Genomic DNA, 20,101 nt, shown 5'->3' on the forward strand with positions numbered 1-20,101 from the left:
CAATGTCATATATATACAGTATATATCTATATATCTATATATGTGTGTGTATATATACACACACATACATACATACATACATACATACATACCTCCTTTTACATAATTTGTATTGCCAACTGTATTTTCTGTGTAATAGTACTTGTATGTATGTTTTTATCTTTTATTGTTTTGAATTGTATTGTGTCTCACAACTCCATGTGAGTGGTCCTCAACTTTTTAATGCACTTTCTGCTGTTTTTTATACCATACTTGTTTGTTGAGGAGTGACACAAAAATAAAGATATATCTATCTATCTATCTATCTATCTATCTATCTATCTATCTACATACATACATACATACATACATACATACATACATACATACATACTACATACATACATACATACATACATACATACTGTACATACAGTATATTTGGCTTAAAATCCAAATTGGCTGTTCACATTCATTTATTCATGCTTTTTTTTATTCACTGCTTTTAGTATATCAATGTATTGTTACAAGGTCAGGTGCAATACTGTCCTATTCTAAGCAAGCAAAGTCTACTTGCACATACAGTCTCTTTTGAAGATTTGACCTTTTAAAGCTTATTGGTTCAAACTGTCCTCGTCGGTGTCCGTGGGTTCTCATTACACCAGCTGACAAATATTGACATATTGATCCAATTCATGCATTTTGAAACATGTTGAAAACAATGCGTCTGGGGGTTTGCAGTATCCGTCAATACAACATTGTCAACGTGTAAACAACATAGCCATATTCTTTGTAATCCTACCCAAATGGGATCTGTAATTTAAGATAGCTGAGGTTTGAATGGTTCAGTGTTAAAAGGTTGTTACATATGCTGCCAGGGAACTGGAACTTTGTGTTGGTGAATGATGGTCCATAATATGAATTTAAAACTAGTGTGTAACTTTAATGAACATCCGTTTCATTCAAGCCATTGTCAAACGAGGTCCCACAATGTTGATTATTAAGCCTCACTGCCACATAACTCTCTTTGTATTCCACAGCAGACTGGAGTTTTCAATCTGATGTGTCGCCCGCAAATGAGTCGGCTCATTTTAAGTGACCGATGCTCCCGTCTGAGAGACGATTTCTTTCTCTCTCTCTCTTTTGTAAATTAATATAAGACAGAATAATAGGATGATCTTTCCGCCACACTGCCCAGCTGTGCACACTCCATGCACTGACTGAATGTTGTGTTGATGTATGTGCGTATGACCAATCACGTGTGATGACAGACAGAACAGCAGAAAACAAGATGAGTGACAGTTGCTTTGTTTGGATGCATTTATTTGAAAAACAACAGACAACCTGTTGAATGTAGAATTTGTAAGCTAAACAAATATATAGGGTCTATCCTACTATGTTTTTGTTATCCATAACTTATTGTTATAATGTTTTCATATTATTTAAGGTTTTTATACCAAACATAGGCTAATATAAAATTACGGAATTCTGGAAATTATAAAGTTTAGTGATGTGCACAGCACAGCACAGCACTCCTATATACGGTAGGTCAAACCTTTGCTAAATTTGGCTGAATTCTAAAAGCCAGAAGTGGTACTGCTGTAAATGAAGAGATGTTTGGGAGGCAAAAGTGCCAGCTTTTATTGCTGAGCTGAGCTAAATTGTCTGTGGCAACGTTCCCATCACTAAATCTAGTGTCTGTGGTGACATTCCCATCACTAAATCTAGTGTTTTTGGTGACATTCCCATCACAAAATCTAGTGTCTGTGGTGACATTCCCATCACTAAATTTAGTGTTTTTGACCACATTCCCATCACTAAATCTAGTGTCTGTGGTGACATTCCCATCACTAAATCTAGTGTCTGTGGTGACATTCCCATCACTAAATCTAGTGTCTGTGGCGACATTCCCATCACTAAATCTAGTGTCTGTGGTGACATTCCCAGTGTTTCTCATACATAAAGGAATTTGTGGCGGGCCGCCACAATAATATTTGGACCGCCACAATAAGATGTTGACCAAAAAAAAAAAAAAAATTTTTTTTTTTTACAGTGCACCTGAACGCAACATGCAAGATATCCGCTGAATAAGTGTCCAATAAATGTTCATGTCATTCTGGCCAATACTTCTGTTATAGCATTTCAGTCTGGAATATGGAATATCTTTCAATAATCTATGATTTAGCTGCTAAATTGTCAAATACCGCCATCTGCTCGCTACCCAGGCACTTATGTATGTACTTAACCCAACTAACTTAACCTAACTAACTATCCGGTGTGCACAACACTGTCAGCCTAAACTCCGGCTGACACCCCAAAAACCTACAATCCGCTACAGAAAAATGTATATTGTTTGTTTATTAACTGGCCCCTCGCCTTCTATCATTTCACGAAAGTGGCAAAGCAAGTTGAGTATCCCTGACCTATAGGGAGAAATTTAGTTTGTCATTGTAAACCCACAGCACAGTAATGATGACATGTTCTTCATAGATCTAGCCTTTTAATTTTGCTCTTAAGCTTTCTCAAAGTACACCAAATTCATGCATTTTACTTTAAAATGTTTAAAAAAATTGTGTAATACTCTCAAAATTATCCACTGTTGTACAGCCAAAACAGTAGCAACCCAGGATGGGGGAAGCTTAGTGCTTACTGCTTGCCGTGTCCTCTCCTATACTGTATTAACATTACTGCAAATGTTACCTACACGTCCAGCTCTGAAACAGAAAGTCCATCCTTAGCGATGCAATGATCAATCTGCACGGAGAGTGACCAACACAAAACTAATCTACGGTATTAGGCAAAATGCAAATCCTCCTGACAAATAATGCACCATCACACAAGCTGTGTGTCCGTCCACTTCAGCAATATGACCGGGGGGCCCACGCATGACAGCAGACAGTCACTACCAAACAAAACCAACACAATTGTTGTAGATCTTGCCAGCGCAGCGCGCACACAACCATCAACAACAGATGAGTCTGGCCCTCGAACCCACCCGACGGTGGGGCCAGGCAATCACAACCGCATTGCAAATTGCCCTGGCGATGTCAGACTACAAAACACTGGCAGCCAGTTGGCACGGCAGCCTATACATTAAATAACTTGCCCTTTGATGGCGATGGGCTGAGTTGGATAAATCAAAAAATCCATATTTGGCCCAGGACCCTGCATTTTCCATGCCAAAAAGCAAACGATCCCACCAGTAAAACTTTCTCTCGAATAGCTTTGGTTTTCCGGGTCTTCCACTTCTGATGAACTCCAACTTTTCATCAAAAATTAACATCGAAAACAGCATTGATAATAAATCCGAAACAATGTCCTCCTCACTAACAGTAACGTTGCTCGTGGCTACTGTCATCGTGAAGTAGCCTACTGTAAACAAACAGGGCAGGCTGGCTAGCTAGCTAGTTTATTAGCTGTGCAATTCAACTCCCAAGCCCTGATGGTTCCCCTCTGCGAGTAGGCTACGGCTAACATTGATTTGGCATGAAGTTGGCCTAATCAAAGAAAAAATTGCTTTGATTAACATTGCTTTGATTGCTTTGGGGGGAAAAAATAACTTTTGCCATGTTGCTCATAGCTTAGCTAAATTTTTCTGGGATACCTGGATACCTTCAATGTATAGTGGAGCTTCAGCTTCATCTAATGTAGAGTAACTGGTAGCTTAGCTCACTACATTTTCCAAGTAGCTTGCCCAACACTGGCTGCATTCACGTGCTCCTCGGATGGTCACATGGAGTTGGGAAGTCGTTCTTCAGACTTTGGTGTGTTCATGGATTGTTGCTGTGTGGCAGTAGTAAGCGCTGGGTGGAAGCTTTCATGGACGCTACAAAGAAGATTGTATTTTATTGCTCAGAGCGTTTATCCAACATATTGTTGTTTCCAGTTTTTACGTGACAACGAATAGCAAAGGAAACGATCGAGAGCTCATTTTTCCAACACCACATGAATGGAGCACACATACTCTCACTGCCAGAAGGGGAAGACAAAGGTTCTGCACTACAACAGTTATGCACTATAGAGCTTTAAGCTGATTCTGCTGCTATATTCATTGCAAGTAGATAGGCAAGAAGAGTCAGCAAAATGCCTAAATTGTACAGAATTATGCAGATGCCATTTACGAGGATAGTACTAAGTTCCAAGTTGGTATGTGTGTGTAAATAAGATAAGTGACTCAATTCTCATGTACTTTGTTCTGCCCACAGGTGTTGAGCTTCAGCTGAGGATGGCAGGAGATTCTCGAGTCCTCATGGACCACGACATGGAGATAGGAGTCACACCTGGACAGGTAATCACTACACAACCACTAGCCATTATTCCCACAACTGGAGGATGTGAGAGATATGAGAGAGAGAGTAAGGATGTGTGTGTGTGTGTGTGTGTGTGTGAGAGAGAGAGAGAGAGAGAGAGAGAGAGAGAGAGTGGTGGTGGTGGGTATAAAAGAGATTAGTGAGGCAGAGAGAGATGGGGAATGGAGAGATGAGATAGCGTATGTGTGAAAGCTAAACTGACCGCTTTCAAGAGTCGCATGAGTGAGGAAGATAAAAGCACCCTTAGATGCATCTATAAAGATACAGATATTATATAGATGAAATGAAGGAGGCAGATTGTGGATCTAGCTTGGCGAAGCATAATCTCTCTAGGACTGCGTAGATACTGTAGATGGCTCAGCGGACTTAACAGTGGAGATAGGGAGACAGGGGAAAGACACTATGCACACAACTCCCCATAATGGATGGTGGAATTGCCACGGTTATTTGTCCCGATTCCTCAGCCGATTGGATCTGATCCTGTCTAACCAAGCGCAGTCAGGAAAGCTACCCAGTGCTTACTACTGCCACACAGCAACAACTAATGCATTTGTTTATGCAGCAGCAGCCCCAGGGACTGTATTGACTACAAAGGCCAAAGATTGGGCTGCACTGTCTGTGACAGCTTCATCTATCACTCAATTAACAACCCCAAGTGTGGAATGAATGGGCCCTATTTGGCCTGTCGTTGATTTAATGGCTGTGTAGTAGCGGTTAATTTGAAAGAAAACAAAATACACTAACTGATCTGATGAATGAACAGTTTAGATTGCAAATATCGGGGGGAATCTGGCTTGGGTCTAATATGGTCCTATATCGCTGAGCACACGTGGTATAGGGGAGTTCATTGACATTGCCATTGAGTCACTAATTGCTATCCTTGTCAATGAGCATTGTCTTTCAATCCTTCATTGTCAAACCTCTCATTACCACGCTCGCCATACAGGGATCAGTTCAAATCAATATCTCTGAATTCAATACACGCAGGCCTCCACTAATGTGTTTGTACACAGGACGACAGTGAGACAGAACCTAGCTAGCTGACGTCTCAATGACACCCACATACAGTACTGTACCTCAGATCAGCTTGTGCGACACGTTTTATTGTCTAGCACAAGGATATTGCGGTGTCTCAGATATGTCCTTCCCCATTTGAACTGCGGGGAGCAATTGTGCATGGGTGTCTTTATACAAGAGCAGGATAGTGCTGGATGCAGCCACAATAGGACATGTCTTTTCAGGAGCAGTGAGCGTGACTGTGGAGAGAGGCGGTGCGCAGGTGTCTGATCAGCAGAGAGAGAGAGAGAGAGAGAGAGAAGAGGGCTCAGGAGCAGGTGTCTGATCAGCAGAGAGAGAGAGAGAGAGAGAGAAGAGGGCTCAGGAGCAGGTGTCTGATCAGCAGAGAGAGAGAGAGAGAGAGAAGAGGGCTCAGGAGCAGGTGTCTGATCAGCAGAGAGAGAGAGAGAGAGAGAGAGAAGAGGGCTCAGGAGCAGGTGTCTGATCAGCAGAGAGAGAGATAGAGAGAGAGAGAGAGAGAGAGAGAAGAGGGCTCAGGAGCAGGTGTCTGATCAGCAGAGAGAGAGAGAAAGAGAGAGAGAGAGAGAGAGAGAAGAGGGCTCAGGAGCAGGTGTCTGATCCACAGAGAGAGAGAGAGAGAGAGAGAGAGAGATACAGAGGGCACAGGAGCTCAACACAATACTACATCTCAATTAACAACTCAGTCTGCGATGGCGAGTGTCAATGTGCTGCCAACGTGTCCTTGGGCTGTGACAAGGGTGGCTCGCATCCGTTTCCAAAGGTGTGTGTGTGTGTGTATGTGTGCGCGTGTGCGTGTCCAAAAAGGGCTAAGTAAGTGGCAAAATCTTTGCAGTTGTGTGTAGCTTGACCATGTCAGTCATTCGTTTTTGTATTCTTAAATCCTTGGATCATGTTATCCCTCTGAATTTTGTGTGTAGAGAGCCGGGTTTTCAGATACATGCGCATTGTGTGTGTGTGTCTCTTTTTGTGTGATGCCATGGGGGCCTACTGGGGGGAGGAGGAAGGGGGTGGGAGTCTGTCTCTGTTCCTATCCAGGCCTGCCGGTTTCCCATAGAGGATGAGAGGAGGGAACACAAGGGACTGGGGAGGGAGGCAGGACACAGCTGTGGAGCCAGATCGCCTCGCTGGAGCTGGGCCAACATCTAAGACCTGGGTGTCCTTGTGTTCCTGTTCTGTGCGCTCTCTCTCTCTCTCATTATCTCTCTCTCACTCTCTCTCTCCCCCCCCCCCCCCCCCCCCCACACACACACACACAATGTCACTGTGGAGTAATGCATCACTGCACTTAACTTTATTTGGTCCCCAGTGAAGCAAGATGGTTCAGCAAATGTCTAAAGAAAATTACTTATAGATTACTTATAGAACAGCTTGAAATCTATACTCTGTAGCTAGACAAAACAGTAAGGCAAGGTAAAATGAAGGCAGGGCATGACTGCTGTAAATTAAACCATTTACCATTTCTTTTTTTCTCTGCTCCTCACTCCACCTCTCTCTACCTCTACCCCATCTCTCTCTCTCTCTATCCAGGTGAAGAAGCTTCCCAAACACTTACGGGAGGCTCAGATCTCGACGGAGCGCACCCACTTGATATCTGACCCGGCGAGGAAGCCGCGTCAGCGGTACGTGCAGAAGGATGGCAAGTGCAACGTTCATCACGGAAACGTGCAAGAGACCTACCGTTACCTCAGTGACCTGTTCACTACACTGGTGGACCTCCGCTGGCGTTTTAGCCTGTTCATCTTCACCTTGGTCTACGTAGTCAACTGGCTTTTCTTCGGCCTGCTGTGGTGGCTGATCGCGCTCATCCGTGGAGATTTGTGGCACGCCGATGAGGACGGCTGGACCCCGTGTGTCGAGAACCTCAACAGTTTTGTCTCGGCCTTCCTCTTCTCCATCGAGACTGAGACCACCATTGGCTACGGCTATCGCGTAATCACTGAGAAATGCCCTGAAGGCATCATCCTGCTTTTGGTGCAGGCCATCCTGGGTTCCATCGTCAATGCCATGATGGTGGGCTGCATGTTCGTCAAGATCTCTCAGCCAAAGAACCGCGCCGAGACCCTCATGTTCTCGCACAAGGCCGTCATATCGGTGCGAGACAGCAAGATGTGCCTGATGTTTCGCGTGGGCGACCTGAGGAACTCTCACATCGTGGAGGCGTCGATCCGCGCAAAGCTGATCCGCTCACAGCAGACCAAGGAGGGGGAGTTCATCCCGCTCAATCAGACTGACATCAACATCGGTTTCGACACGGGAGACGATCGCCTGTTCCTGGTGTCGCCGCTCATCATCTCGCACGAGATCAACGAGAAGAGCCCCTTCTGGGAGATGTCGCAGGTGCAAATGGAGAAGGAGGAATTTGAGGTCGTGGTCATCCTCGAGGGGATGGTGGAGGCCACAGGTATGAAGGTGGGAGGCGAACAGGCGCATGGATGGATGGTGCAGAGGAGAAAGGAAAGATGGATGGATGGATGGATGGAAAAAAGAGGGTGGAGACATTGGCGAAAGGAGAAAACGTGAGCACACTGCGAAGGCCACAGACCACAAAAGATAATATTGTAATGGATGGAGAGAGACAGAGAGAGTGAGAGAGATAGAGAGAGAGAGAGAGTGAGAGATTTATTACATCAACTCTCAGGTCAATATAAATTACATCAATTCATTTCATTTCAAGGTCAGTACAGATTCTTAATTGCTGATAATGGCAACAATAGATAATTTCATACCAGCTGACAAGATTGTACTGTAGCCTACTGAAGGTGGCTATGACTTCCCCTTCCCAGATACGTCATTTCGATTTAGACATTTGACCAGAAACTACAGTGTCTGTCGTCTGCTACTGTACAACTGTCTTGCAAATGTTTCTCTATCCACCTTATTTTTGAATGCCCCGCTATACAAATAATTATGGGTACAAGGTCCGGTTTAACGTGACTTATTGTTGCAGCTTGCCATTCCCTAAAACGGTATTCTACTTGATTTGAAAAGATGGCCGCCTATACTCCCTTGTACCCTGGCTGAATTTAACATAACTTGGCCAAGTATGTAACATACCAAATAAAACAAACCGTAATATCTTTATTTGATGTAGAATGCAGAGGACATGTAACTGTTTTGTTAAACTCGCGTTCCAGGAATATTGTATTTACTGCACTGCTCTAAAATAACATTACTGCGACTCAGAGAGCCTGTTCGTCATGGAAGCCACTCGCTTTGCGCCAGAACACAATCGATTTGGGGGTGGAACACGCCAGGATTGGCCAACGCCAACGCCAGTGCCCAGAACTGTCAAATCAAATAATCGACAGAGACGCTATGGCCCGCCTCCCAGTATTTTCATTGTATCAGAGTTAGATAGAGAACGCCACGTTATGGTTATAAACAACAAACTAACGCTGGTGATCCGTATGGAAACAGTGTTACTCGAAATGGTTAAAAGTTATATCAATTTGGTCGTTCAGTGGCGTTTTACTGCCATGTAACATAGCTAGCTAGCCGCTAACATTAGCCACAGTAGGCGATTACACATAATGCACTGCGCTCTTAAAGGGATATTTATCGACGAGATTTTTGCCAAGCTGGACCTGATTAGTGATTTGCTCCGTTCGCCCAGACGGTTGTCAAGCTGTCAGCAACAAGGCTGGGAGGATCACACCGGAAGAAAAACCCTTAGGCATCATGGCCGCTAGAAATAAGGTGGATACCTGCCACATACAGCCTGTATTTCCTCTGTTGCTACATCAGCGGTGTGTCTTTGATATTGTTTGTTCCAAAATGAGGAACTGTAGCTACCCACATTGCCGGTCTGTAGCTGCCCACGTTGCTGGTCTGTGTTTTGGGGAAAAGGCAGTGCAGAAGAGTGCTCCAGGCTACTGTAGTGCCAAGACTTCAGTTCCAGCTGTTCTCTGGAAAGTTACACAAAACATACCGGTTTTTCCCAGTGCAATTCCATTCACGACAACCACAGCTATAGTGTTGTGTATGTTAGCCTTGCATGGAAAATGTACGGCTTTATTGATCATTTTAATGTGGTGACTGTTTGTAGCATGATGGTCGACAGCTAACGGTTGACTCGCTGTCTGGATGTGTTTCTGTGAGGTACTGAACTAAAACGGCAGACATCACATAGCTCCCTAATGCGATCCGGCATGGCTTTTCATGCATCTGAACATTTCTGCTCTATTTATTTATTTACATTTGTATTGATTTATTTCATGTTTCCTCCCCCTCCAAAGCACCAGTATTCATGATGCTGCCTGCTCACATGCTTGTATTTCGGACTCAGGCATTAAATGGCCAGCAGAGGCTGTAGCATGGAGAGGCCCCTCCCCCACTTCCTGTCCCTGACATCATTACCCTAAAGAGACTTATAGATCCAATCACAGGGTTTTCTCCCCGGAATTAACAGAGGGGCGTCTTCTGGCGAGGGGATTGTAGCTTTCCGCTATTTCACATTAGATGACATTCATCTAGAAGAAAGCTAGTCAATAGGCACAAGGGGGAAATATGGCCGGCTATTCGCTAATGACATTGATTTTGTGGACTTTGTGTAAATTACAACAAGTACGGCATTTGACACACAGGCTGAATCATAGGTCAGCATGTTATCGACCGAGAGACAAGACCGAGATCCAGATTAAAGTCTGTAAATAGTACATCTGCTAGATAATGACTGTGTTATTGCTTATTTTTTGGGCATTTTTCAGAGGTAATGACCAGATCCCTTTTCTAAGGTCACAGACATGCAAATACGCAGCTGCAATGCATCCTCACTTTATTCAAAACTGATGAATTTACTTGTCCAGCCAGCTGTGTTTGTTTAGTCAGCATTAACTGATGAGATGGTGCCCAAAAAACAATATTTATCTGATGAAACTCTAATGAGTTTAAGATTAATAGGAAATCATATCAATACTCTGAGAATTCCAGGCATATTGCCAAGAGAGCGATATACAGAACAGGCTTCACATTCAATCATTTTCTTGTAAAATAAACAAATAAATGCTGCATGGGCATTTATAGCGCTGATGATTGTATGAGCTCAACCTAATTGAGGAAGGGGGGGAATCTGCATCTGGTGATGTCAACAGATTGCAGGCGCTATTAAAACACTCAGAGAAGACTCTCTACAAGGTAAAATATTCACCACGACAAGAGATTCTGTCACAGACTTTGAAATTGAGAGATAATTGGGTGGTGGAATGGATTCATTTTCTCCTTAATGGCCAGCCATCAGTTCTTTCCTCCACTGAAAAGCACCCTGTGCTTCTCAGCCTAATTGTGAGTCAGGAGCAGGAAATGACTGACAACATTAGTTTCTCACGCACACGCGCAGCATTTGGGATTGGAAGTGGCAGGCACAAAACAAGATGATGATTTATCTTGCCAAAGAACATTCTGCCCTTGTCCTTCAGGCCACAGTAATAGATGGAGATGGATGGAGTTTCTGCCTGTTAAGATGCACAGTGTGGACACAGCAAGTTGTCTCAAAATTAGAAGTACCTTAACCAGATTAACCAGACAATTATAATTGTGATTGTGTTGCTATGCTGCATTCATAAACTCAATCAGGATTTCAAAAGTGGTGAGAACAATTTCTCACCACTTTTTCATTTCAGTTCAGGTTTCTGGATGCAGAATAGCAGCAACACAATCTACATAATCACATAATTCCATTTGGTTAAGGTAAGACAATAAATTATTATTTACAGTATACAGTACAGTAAAGGGATGCTAGATTTAATTCACCAATGCATTTCCCCCTTGCCTCTTTTTCAGTACAGATAGCCTACAATAGAAGGCTATCTAGTAGAAGTAAATGGACTGCATTTTATCCAAAGCGCTTGTGCCCATCTACCCATACATTCATACACCGATGGCTGCAAGCAACCACGCAGGGTGCTAGCGCAGCTATCAGGGGCAATTTACAGTAGGGTTCAGTATCTTGCCCAAGAAGTCAGGAGTCAGGACACTTTAACACGGGGATCGAACCACCGACCTCTTTTATCCGAAGTGATTAATACGCAACACGCTCCACCCCATGGCCACAGCCGGTACAGAATAATCACAAGTGAAATCCTCCTAGAATAAGAATTTGAAGTCTGTGTGTGTGTGTGTCTGTGTGTGTGTGTGTGTGTGTGTGTGTGTGTGTGTGTGTGTGTGTGTGTGTGTGTGTGTGTGTGTGTGAGAGTGTGTGTGTGTGTGTGTGTGTGTGTGTGTGTGTGTGTGTGTGTGTGTGTGTGTGTGTGTGTGTGTGTGTGTGTGTGTGTGTGTGTGTGTGTGTGTGTTGTGTGTGTGTGTGAGTGAGTGAGTGAGTGAGCAGAAAGTGTGTTCGGCCACACAGCTACTGTAACGATGTTACGTGCCATCGTGCTGAATCTTTCAGTAAGTGTAGATTTTTTAGGTAATTAGGGCCAGCAGAAATGGCTAATTAGTGGGCAAAATGAGTGAACACAGATTCAGCACCATGGGCAGCTCCATTCGTTAGCTACTGATGGAAGACACCTGAGTGGAGGTTTCACTCAGCCAGGGAAGTGGACTATGAAAACCCTTTGGGGAGAGAGGAGAGGCTGCATGCCAACTCTGTGAGCGAGGCCTGACTAAATGGCCAGTGATTGTGTGGGGCCGGTATTCCGCTAGTAGTGCATTAGAAGATATAGAGATCATAAAGCCACAATATAAACCCTTTCAACTTGACAACTTCAATATTCTCAATTGCCCCTAGTGTACTTCCTGTTGCAGTGTTTGCTAATGCAATACTGTAGCTGACAGGAACTAAGCAAGGGTTCAAACTGTTCCCTAGCAACAATTCCAGTAAAACCATCAATAATTGCTGCATGGTGCCCAGTGACTCAGCTCATCATGATGCACTTTGATGTAGACATCCCTTCACTCTCAAATAGACCATTAATATCACATCAATACATGGGACTGCCAGGATTTCTCTACTTGTCCGTAAGAACTTCCTTGCGGGAAATGCCCTCGATGCTCGATGCTAATATAGGTAGGGCCAAGACTTTGGATTGGCTCTGCGATGCAAGGGGTGCGAGGCCCCTTGATTGACACTTGAGACCCCCTAAAAGCCTCAACAGCCAAATTGGGGTCTCTGGGGTCTCTGGAACAATCTGTAATTATTGTCACTAAAAATGTATTACTATTTCCAGTATTCATTATTCAAATTGCCAAACATTTATTCAATATTGTTGTCATCTTTCCTCGCCATTGAATACCCGGTTGTTTCTGGGAAGGCCTCCTTCCATGGGTGGCGCTGTAGCAAATGGTCTGCATTCTCCATAATCCACATGTTGTGTAGTTTAGAAAATCCCAAACGGACCCCATACAACATGAAAAGCAAGTGTTTTTTAGTTTTTTTCCCCCCGCTTAGACATCAACTCGGTTAAAAATACGGGCTACATTTTTCAAAGAGAAAGCAATGTTCATTAGTTGCTAACTTTGGATTCACTTCTAAAAAGCTGAATCAGAACAATGACAAAACGTAGCGGGGCACTAGATGGGGGGACCCCCGATTGCTGCCGGATATGTCGCACACTGGATGTGAAGGCACTTGCTCCGGCTCCATTGATTGTCAGGGTTAAGAGGACACATACGTGGCTGTGTGCTCTGTATTTGGCTGCTTTGGATGGCGATCGAATGAAGTGACAATGGCTCTCCAACAAGCAGAGAACAGTGAGAGGTGGAAGGAAAAGGAGCAGTGTGTAGATTTTCCTTCTACTTTTGTCATCGGGGTAAAACATTGTTTTTAATTCGAAAAACACTTTCTTTTGGCAACCCTCTATAGGCTCATCTGTAAAGTTAGAAAATAAACCAAAGTGATTATATAACAGTGTATTATAATGTTCCTGGTGGTATTGCTGTGTCAGAGGCCCAGTCTTCAAAGTGTTGCCAACAACAAACCTTGTTATTGCGGTGTCTCTGAAGATAGCCGGTATGAGACTGAGTTTTCTCCTCTCTTTACACTGAATACATAGATAAAATAAGGTCTGTTTTATGCATTGACAGTAAATATATTATATTTATGCCATTTCCAGAGCTCTGCCAGCGCCTTGCGTCACCTTTGTTGTTGTGTAAACACTGGAGCATCTGTAATCATGTCTTAAGGTGAATTGAACAGATGGAGCAGAAGGAGGGCAAGATTGTAGTTAATACGATAATAAGAGCAAGAACCCTGACAAACATTTTAATGAGAATATACATTACCGGTATACATTCTCAGACCCAGGATCTCATACACACACTATGTGCTGTCACGTATTTGTGTGAGCATGATCCAGTATTTGAGTCAATAGAATAATGAATAAATTATTTGGAACTTATGAGTGATAGTTGTGTTGGTAGCTACATACTAGTAGTACTGGGATTTAAGTGTTTAGTTTTCCAAAAGCTTCTAGTAGTAGCTTGTCTTTGTGCCTGCATTGCTTCTCCTTCGCATCTCAAAATAGTAATCTGCAAGATACTCTGTTTATTTTTTGGTGATATCCTTGATGCTAAGTGTTCTTTGCTGTGATGATTCTACACTGCACTTCCCACCTGTCAATGAAACAGTGTGGATGGTACTGTGGCATCATTTTGCTTGCATTTTCAGTTTGAGTCTCTGTAATGTGGCATATCAAAACACAAAATACCATTAAATACATATTTAATGCACAGCAGCAGATGCAAACAAATACAGTACGTTTGCCTTTATCAGTATTTCCACCCCCACTACGGAGTGACGCATGTTTACAGACAACCACCGTCATCAATAAACAATATCATCAAAAGCTGCACTTAATATGCAGGTGAGCTGGAAATTACAAGGTTTTATCCCGTTTGAGTGCAGGTCTGACATATTGAGCATCATAGATTTGACATCTGGCAAAAAACTGTTATGTGGTGAAATCTATCTTTAAAGCTCAACAACAACTACACCAAGGTTTGAAGTATCAAAATCCTAGGACAATTATAATTATAATTTTTAAGAGAGAGATGTATAAGTCTGTACGGTCGGTCTAACAGTTTTATGAGAATGGATTGGATGGCCTCCTCCTGGCATTTTGTTAGAATAGAATAGAATAGAATAGAATTTTAGACACACACACACACACACACACTCACACTCACACTCACACACACACACACACACACACACACACACACACACACACACACACACACACACACACAAAAACACAAAAAACAGCTAAGAAGCTGGCAGGCAGAGTTAAGAATACTAATGGCACTTTGGATGAAGGACTTCTTAAAAACATGTTTAGTTGCCAGAAGGAAAGTGTCTGAATAGAGGATGGGAGCTATCTGCCAGGATACTCCTCGCCTTCTCTCTCATCCTTTCTGTGAAGAGTTGAGTCAAGGGGCCATATCGTACACCCAGTGCAAGGGCAAGTGCAAGGGCAGGTGTTAACTTTGTTAGTTTCTACCACTAAAAATCTGAATTTTCTTCTTTTAATTACCACTGGTTCAGTACATCAAAGGACGTGTTTCAGTGACCCAGTGGTGATTAAAAGAAAAAAAGGGAGATTTTGAGTGCTAGAAACTAACAAAGATAACGCTTGCACTTGCCCTTGCACTGGGCATAAGAATCTTACAGTAAGATATGCCCAAGGGCTTTTGTGGTTTACCAACTATATTTTGCTTGCCATTGACACAATTAATTAATTACTTAATACACAATTAAGTGTATTCTTAAATCTACAGTTTAGGTGACCATACCAAGCAGGAAGATGAAAGGTTAAAACACTCTCAACAAGAGTTTTGTACTGTACACCAGTTGTAAAATCTGTTGACTAACACCGAGGCCACAGGATTCTTCTCAGAAGATAAAGTCACTGCAGTGAGCATTTCTTGAAAATACCACTGCGCAAAACACCCCAGAATCCATAGATGTTTTTGCACATATTTTTCAAATCATAACCCATATATGCTGATATCTGTGTTGGAAACTCTCCGATCACAGAACAGAGGAGATTTCATATCAGGAGCACGTCTTAACTCAATATGGGAAGTGTCATACTACCAGAATCTGGATTCCTGATATTTTCCTCATTTGACAGAATCTGGATTCCTGATATTTTCCTGATTTGACTCATGCCATATTTGGAATCCCCAGCACATAACATTTCTTGTGTCGTTATACCACACTCTTCTACCCAAATATCTCATATCTCATTATGTTAATATCCGGAAAGTGATATGTGTGGTATCAGTTGCAGGAAACTTTGGGATATCACTAATAGCCCTAACATTTCTGGTGTTGTTATACCAGAAATGACAAATATATAGTTATACTCCATTTTCAAATCTTGTTTTGTGCATGGACTGGTTCCTTCTTTTGTCTTAGCCACACTGATTGTAGCTGGCTAGTGTTGCACCATGTTTCCAGAGCTTAGTGTGGGCCAGATAGGCAGCTTCACAGTCTGTTTCTGTAGGAGGACAACTAAGGCCATGGCATCAGCATACTTAAACAAAAATGTGTCTCATTAATCATAAATTCATTACAACTTTGTTGTTTTAATCTACTGTATGCGAAGCACATTGCAACTAACCTTTGATAAATGCTGCATAAATAAAAGTCTAACATCATTATTACAATTATTAAACTACAGCAACAGTTGATGCTGCACACCTAGCTCGACACTGTACACAGCATTCAAAGATTAAGAATATGTGGATAGGTCAATTTTGATGAAAAATCCAGACAGAACCTTAACTCACAAAATCTAGATATTTATATAATCACAATAATGACCAAATATTCCAGTAGATCAACATAGATGATGTTATATAAGATTACAAAACCACAAGAGCTGCACCAATGGAAACTGCACAAGCTACAGTATTTACAATAAACAATTCAATAACAACTGTTCATCTGTTCCATTATGGAAACTCGATCTGTAGAGAGTGAATCCAATAAGTCTCTCAGTAAAAGCAAGTGGTCGCTGGTGCCTCCCATCCTCCAGGGTTTCACCATCATCACCACTAGGGATGCACCGATATGAAAATTTTGGCCGATGCCGATAACCGATATTAACATTGCTGTTCTGGCCGATAACCGATATTTACCGATGTCGATATGATCTGTATAAAAACACATTTCTATGATAATAAAATTTTGTACATACTGAAAAACACATGTAAACACTGAATTTGAAAAAGTAATGCATTTCTTTATTTCAAAAACATTTGTAAAAGCCCATAAATCATAGATTTACTGCATTATTTCATCCCAATGTGAAGAATTTGGCTGATACCGATAACCAATATTAACATTGCAACATCGGACCGATACCGATATGTTAAAAAATGACTAACATCGGCCGATACCGATATGATTGCCGATATATCGTGCATCCCTAATCACCACCGTTACATTCAGAGATTGTGATCTTCATTCCTCATGTTTTTCTACAACATAGCAGAATCCCCATGGATATTTGTGGAGCTTCGCAGTAGTTCAGACAGGATGCGGCAGTCATATCATGTGCTCTAGATGTCCACCAAACACACACTAACACACATAACTAAGTGGTCCATATAAACTCCTCTCGTGCTGCGTGCTGCTTACACTCATGCTGCTGCCTCTCATCGCTGCCTGCTGTAACTCCACTGTGCTGTAACTGCCTTCCCCTCAGCCTCCTATTGGCACTTTGGAATTCATATGTTGCCTGTAGGTCTATTATATTGTCATTATAATTAAGTGGTGTGTAATTCTCAGGCTCTGCCCCGGACGCAGGAGGGGTTGAGGGCAGCTCCCAGCCAAATCCGTCATGCTTTGCTGTATCTATGATAGATGTGTTGTTTGAGCGTGCTGGGAGCAGAGCCACGCCGCCAAACGCAAACGCATTACCATTTGTTGCAATAAATTGCTTTATCTGACGCCGCGAGTGTTCTGCCTGAGTAATAAACACACCACTGAGGTGTGCATGAACTCCTCCCCCTCGTTATGTGCTGCACGTGGACGCATTTCTCTGAACACAGTAACTCATCACTGAAACTTGATACTTACACAGCACATTCTCCCTATAGAGGAGATGATTTCATTTTGAAGCACCTTGCTGCATACATTTGCATATCGAGTCAAACGGATTCTCTTGAAACTGCTAACGTTATAATAACTCCTTATGATGCATAGTTCATATTAATACCACCCACATATACACCACGTATATGTTGACAAGAACTATGTGGTTGTTCACGAATAAATTAGGATAATGAATGGACTCATTAGCATAACTGGTCACTGTTTACAGTAATAATAAAAGTTTAATAAATCATTGTGATTAGCCTATGACAGAGAATTAATCAGCTCGAGCTCGGGTATCAAAACAAGAGTTTTGATACCTACGTGTGGGTGTTTTATCATAGCATTACAGTGAACACAGTTAAGATGAGGAATTAAAATAAGGATGAACATAAGAGTGATTATGAGTGACACAGTGACACAGCTCTGACGACACATCAAATGCGCTCTGAATGGCCGTGCTTTGACTTTGGTAACAAAGTGTCTCATCCAATGGGAGCCCAGGGTTAATTCTCTTCTGCATTTTCCTCCCGTGTCCATTAGGGCTGTGAAACTGATTCAACGATTCATCTGTCAACGATTCGATTCAATTCGATTCACCCGTCCGCATCGCGATGCATCGATTATACGATTAATTTTGACACCCCTAGTGTCCATGTGGATGTCCATGTCGGATGGACTGGAGACTCTAAATAGTCCATAGTGGATATGATTGTCTCCCTCAACTTCTGCCCTATGAAGGTCCTCTAGTCAGTGGGGAGAAGTGCTGGATTATTGTGCCTTAACATACTATCAGGAGAAGGGGTTTGAGACAAAGAGAGGGTCCCTGGTGTAGTAACCACTGGCACCGGAATAGGGGGGACAATGAGACTGTTGCCCCCCCCCCCCCCCCCACACACTTTCAGGTGTGCATGTAATAAAGCGGTAACTGTGCAGTCAGCCTGATTAGGCCTAGGCCTGCCTACTCCTTGCCTAGACCCGTCCAATCACTAGACTTTACACAACAAGTTTGTCATGTAAACACTCATTCCAATCACTTTCTTTGATTGGACTCTCTCACCTCTTCCTGTACATGCTCGCACATTTGACGTAACGTCGATTACGTTCCCTATTTTTCCGGGGGAATTTGAATGGACTTGCTTGTTATTTACCCGGGGGTGCTCGGGCTTGGTGTTGGCGGCGCAGGCTATTTATATACCAAGTGCTGACTCGGCCTACCCGGGCCAGTTTCGGTGTACGGCAGTGAAAATTACAAACGGACCCAATCATTGCTGAGGAAAAACTCAACGTCTGTCTTCTGACACGTATGCTGTGATAGAAAGAAAGAACGAACAGCAGAATCAACAAGGAGCCAGGACGCTCCTTCTGAGTCGACATTTTTAGAAGCTTGTTGGCGGACCACTGCGTTAAAAAAGAAACAAGCTGCTAGCAGTGTGATGTGGATGTAGCCTACCCTGATGAGAAGAGAGAATGCATTTCTTACCATATTTTAGTTGTACAAAATAACGCCAGGCTCAGATTGAAAGGAAGTTGGCGTGAAAAAGTTCAATAGCCTATTACATCATCCAAACCTGGATGTTCCCCTTCTTCAAAACTCACTCCGGCAACGCTGGTAGTGACATTGTGGATTATACATTTCCAGCTGCTCATAGTTTATTCTCACTAATGACTGTTGTTTGTAAATTCAAATACCTCAGCATGTGATTGATTCAGGAGTGTACAGTATAGCCCTGTCTCTGAATAATTTACTGTTGCTTACTCTCTCTTTCTCCCTACACCCCATTCCATCTGTCTCTTTCCACTGTGTGTGTGTGTGTGTGTGTGTGTGTGTGTGTGTGTGTGTGTGTGTGTGTGTGTGTGTGTGTGCGTGCGTGCGTGCGTGCGTGCGTGTGTGGACACATGCCCATGGCCTACCCATACGTCTAACAGGGATGACATGTCAGGCACGGAGCTCCTACCTGGACACAGAGGTGCTGTGGGGCTACCGCTTCACGCCCGTCCTCTCCCTGGAGAAGGGCTTCTACGAGGTGGACTACAACAACTTCCATGACATCTACGAGACCAACACGCCCTCATGCAGTGCCAAGGAGCTAGCCGCCAAGCAGCGGGAGGGCCCGCTGCTGCCTCAGCTCTCCCTCTTCAGCCCCGAGCCCAAAACGCACACCCTGGACGCCCTGTCCACCCGGGACCCCCTGACCCGGCATGAGGACAAGGAGGAGGGAGAGGCGGGGGGCGACAGAGGAGAGACCAACGGCTCGGCCGCCGCTTTGGAGGAGCCGCCCCTAGGCTGACGGACTGCATGGCTGATTGACCGCCCCAGCGCAAACCCCCAGGAGAGACTGGATGGACTAGTGGACAATACAATGCTTCATTTAGTCAATGGCCAGCTTGTTCCATTGCATTGCTTGGAGATCCAAGATATCCTCCCCCAGCCTCCAACTCTCCCCCATGCAATACTCCTCTACTAGAGTGTCAATCTATAGCATAGATTGGGTTTGTAGACACACAAGTACACATACACAGACACACTCGTATATCTATTATGTACACTTTAAGGTCCGCGGTGGGTCGGATTGTCTTTTTATAATCGGAACGACCACCTACTGCTATAATAGCTCAAGGTATATAATGTAAACTTGAGCTGGAACTGGTAGCCATGAGAGAGTACCATGGGCTTATTATGGATACTCCAATATCCTCCGTTCAGCTTCATTTGAGCAGAGTATCGATCTCATAA

General features: G+C 43.3%; 1 protein-coding gene across 1 annotated transcript; it reads left to right on the forward strand.

The window, feature by feature from the left end:
- Positions 1-4,204: 4,204 nt before the first annotated feature.
- On the forward strand, positions 4,205-19,655 carry kcnj5 (potassium inwardly rectifying channel subfamily J member 5; the record flags this gene model as incomplete). Its single annotated transcript, XM_083636936.1, has 3 exons — positions 4,205-4,267; positions 6,855-7,728; positions 19,294-19,655. 3 exons carry the CDS (start codon positions 4,205-4,207, stop codon positions 19,653-19,655), a joined length of 1,299 nt encoding a protein of 432 aa, XP_083493062.1.
- Positions 19,656-20,101: the final 446 nt, after the last annotated feature.

Source organism: Poromitra crassiceps (genome assembly GCF_964638095.1).
Source record: "Poromitra crassiceps genome assembly, chromosome: 5".
Classification (NCBI taxonomy): domain Eukaryota; kingdom Metazoa; phylum Chordata; class Actinopteri; order Beryciformes; family Melamphaidae; genus Poromitra; species Poromitra crassiceps.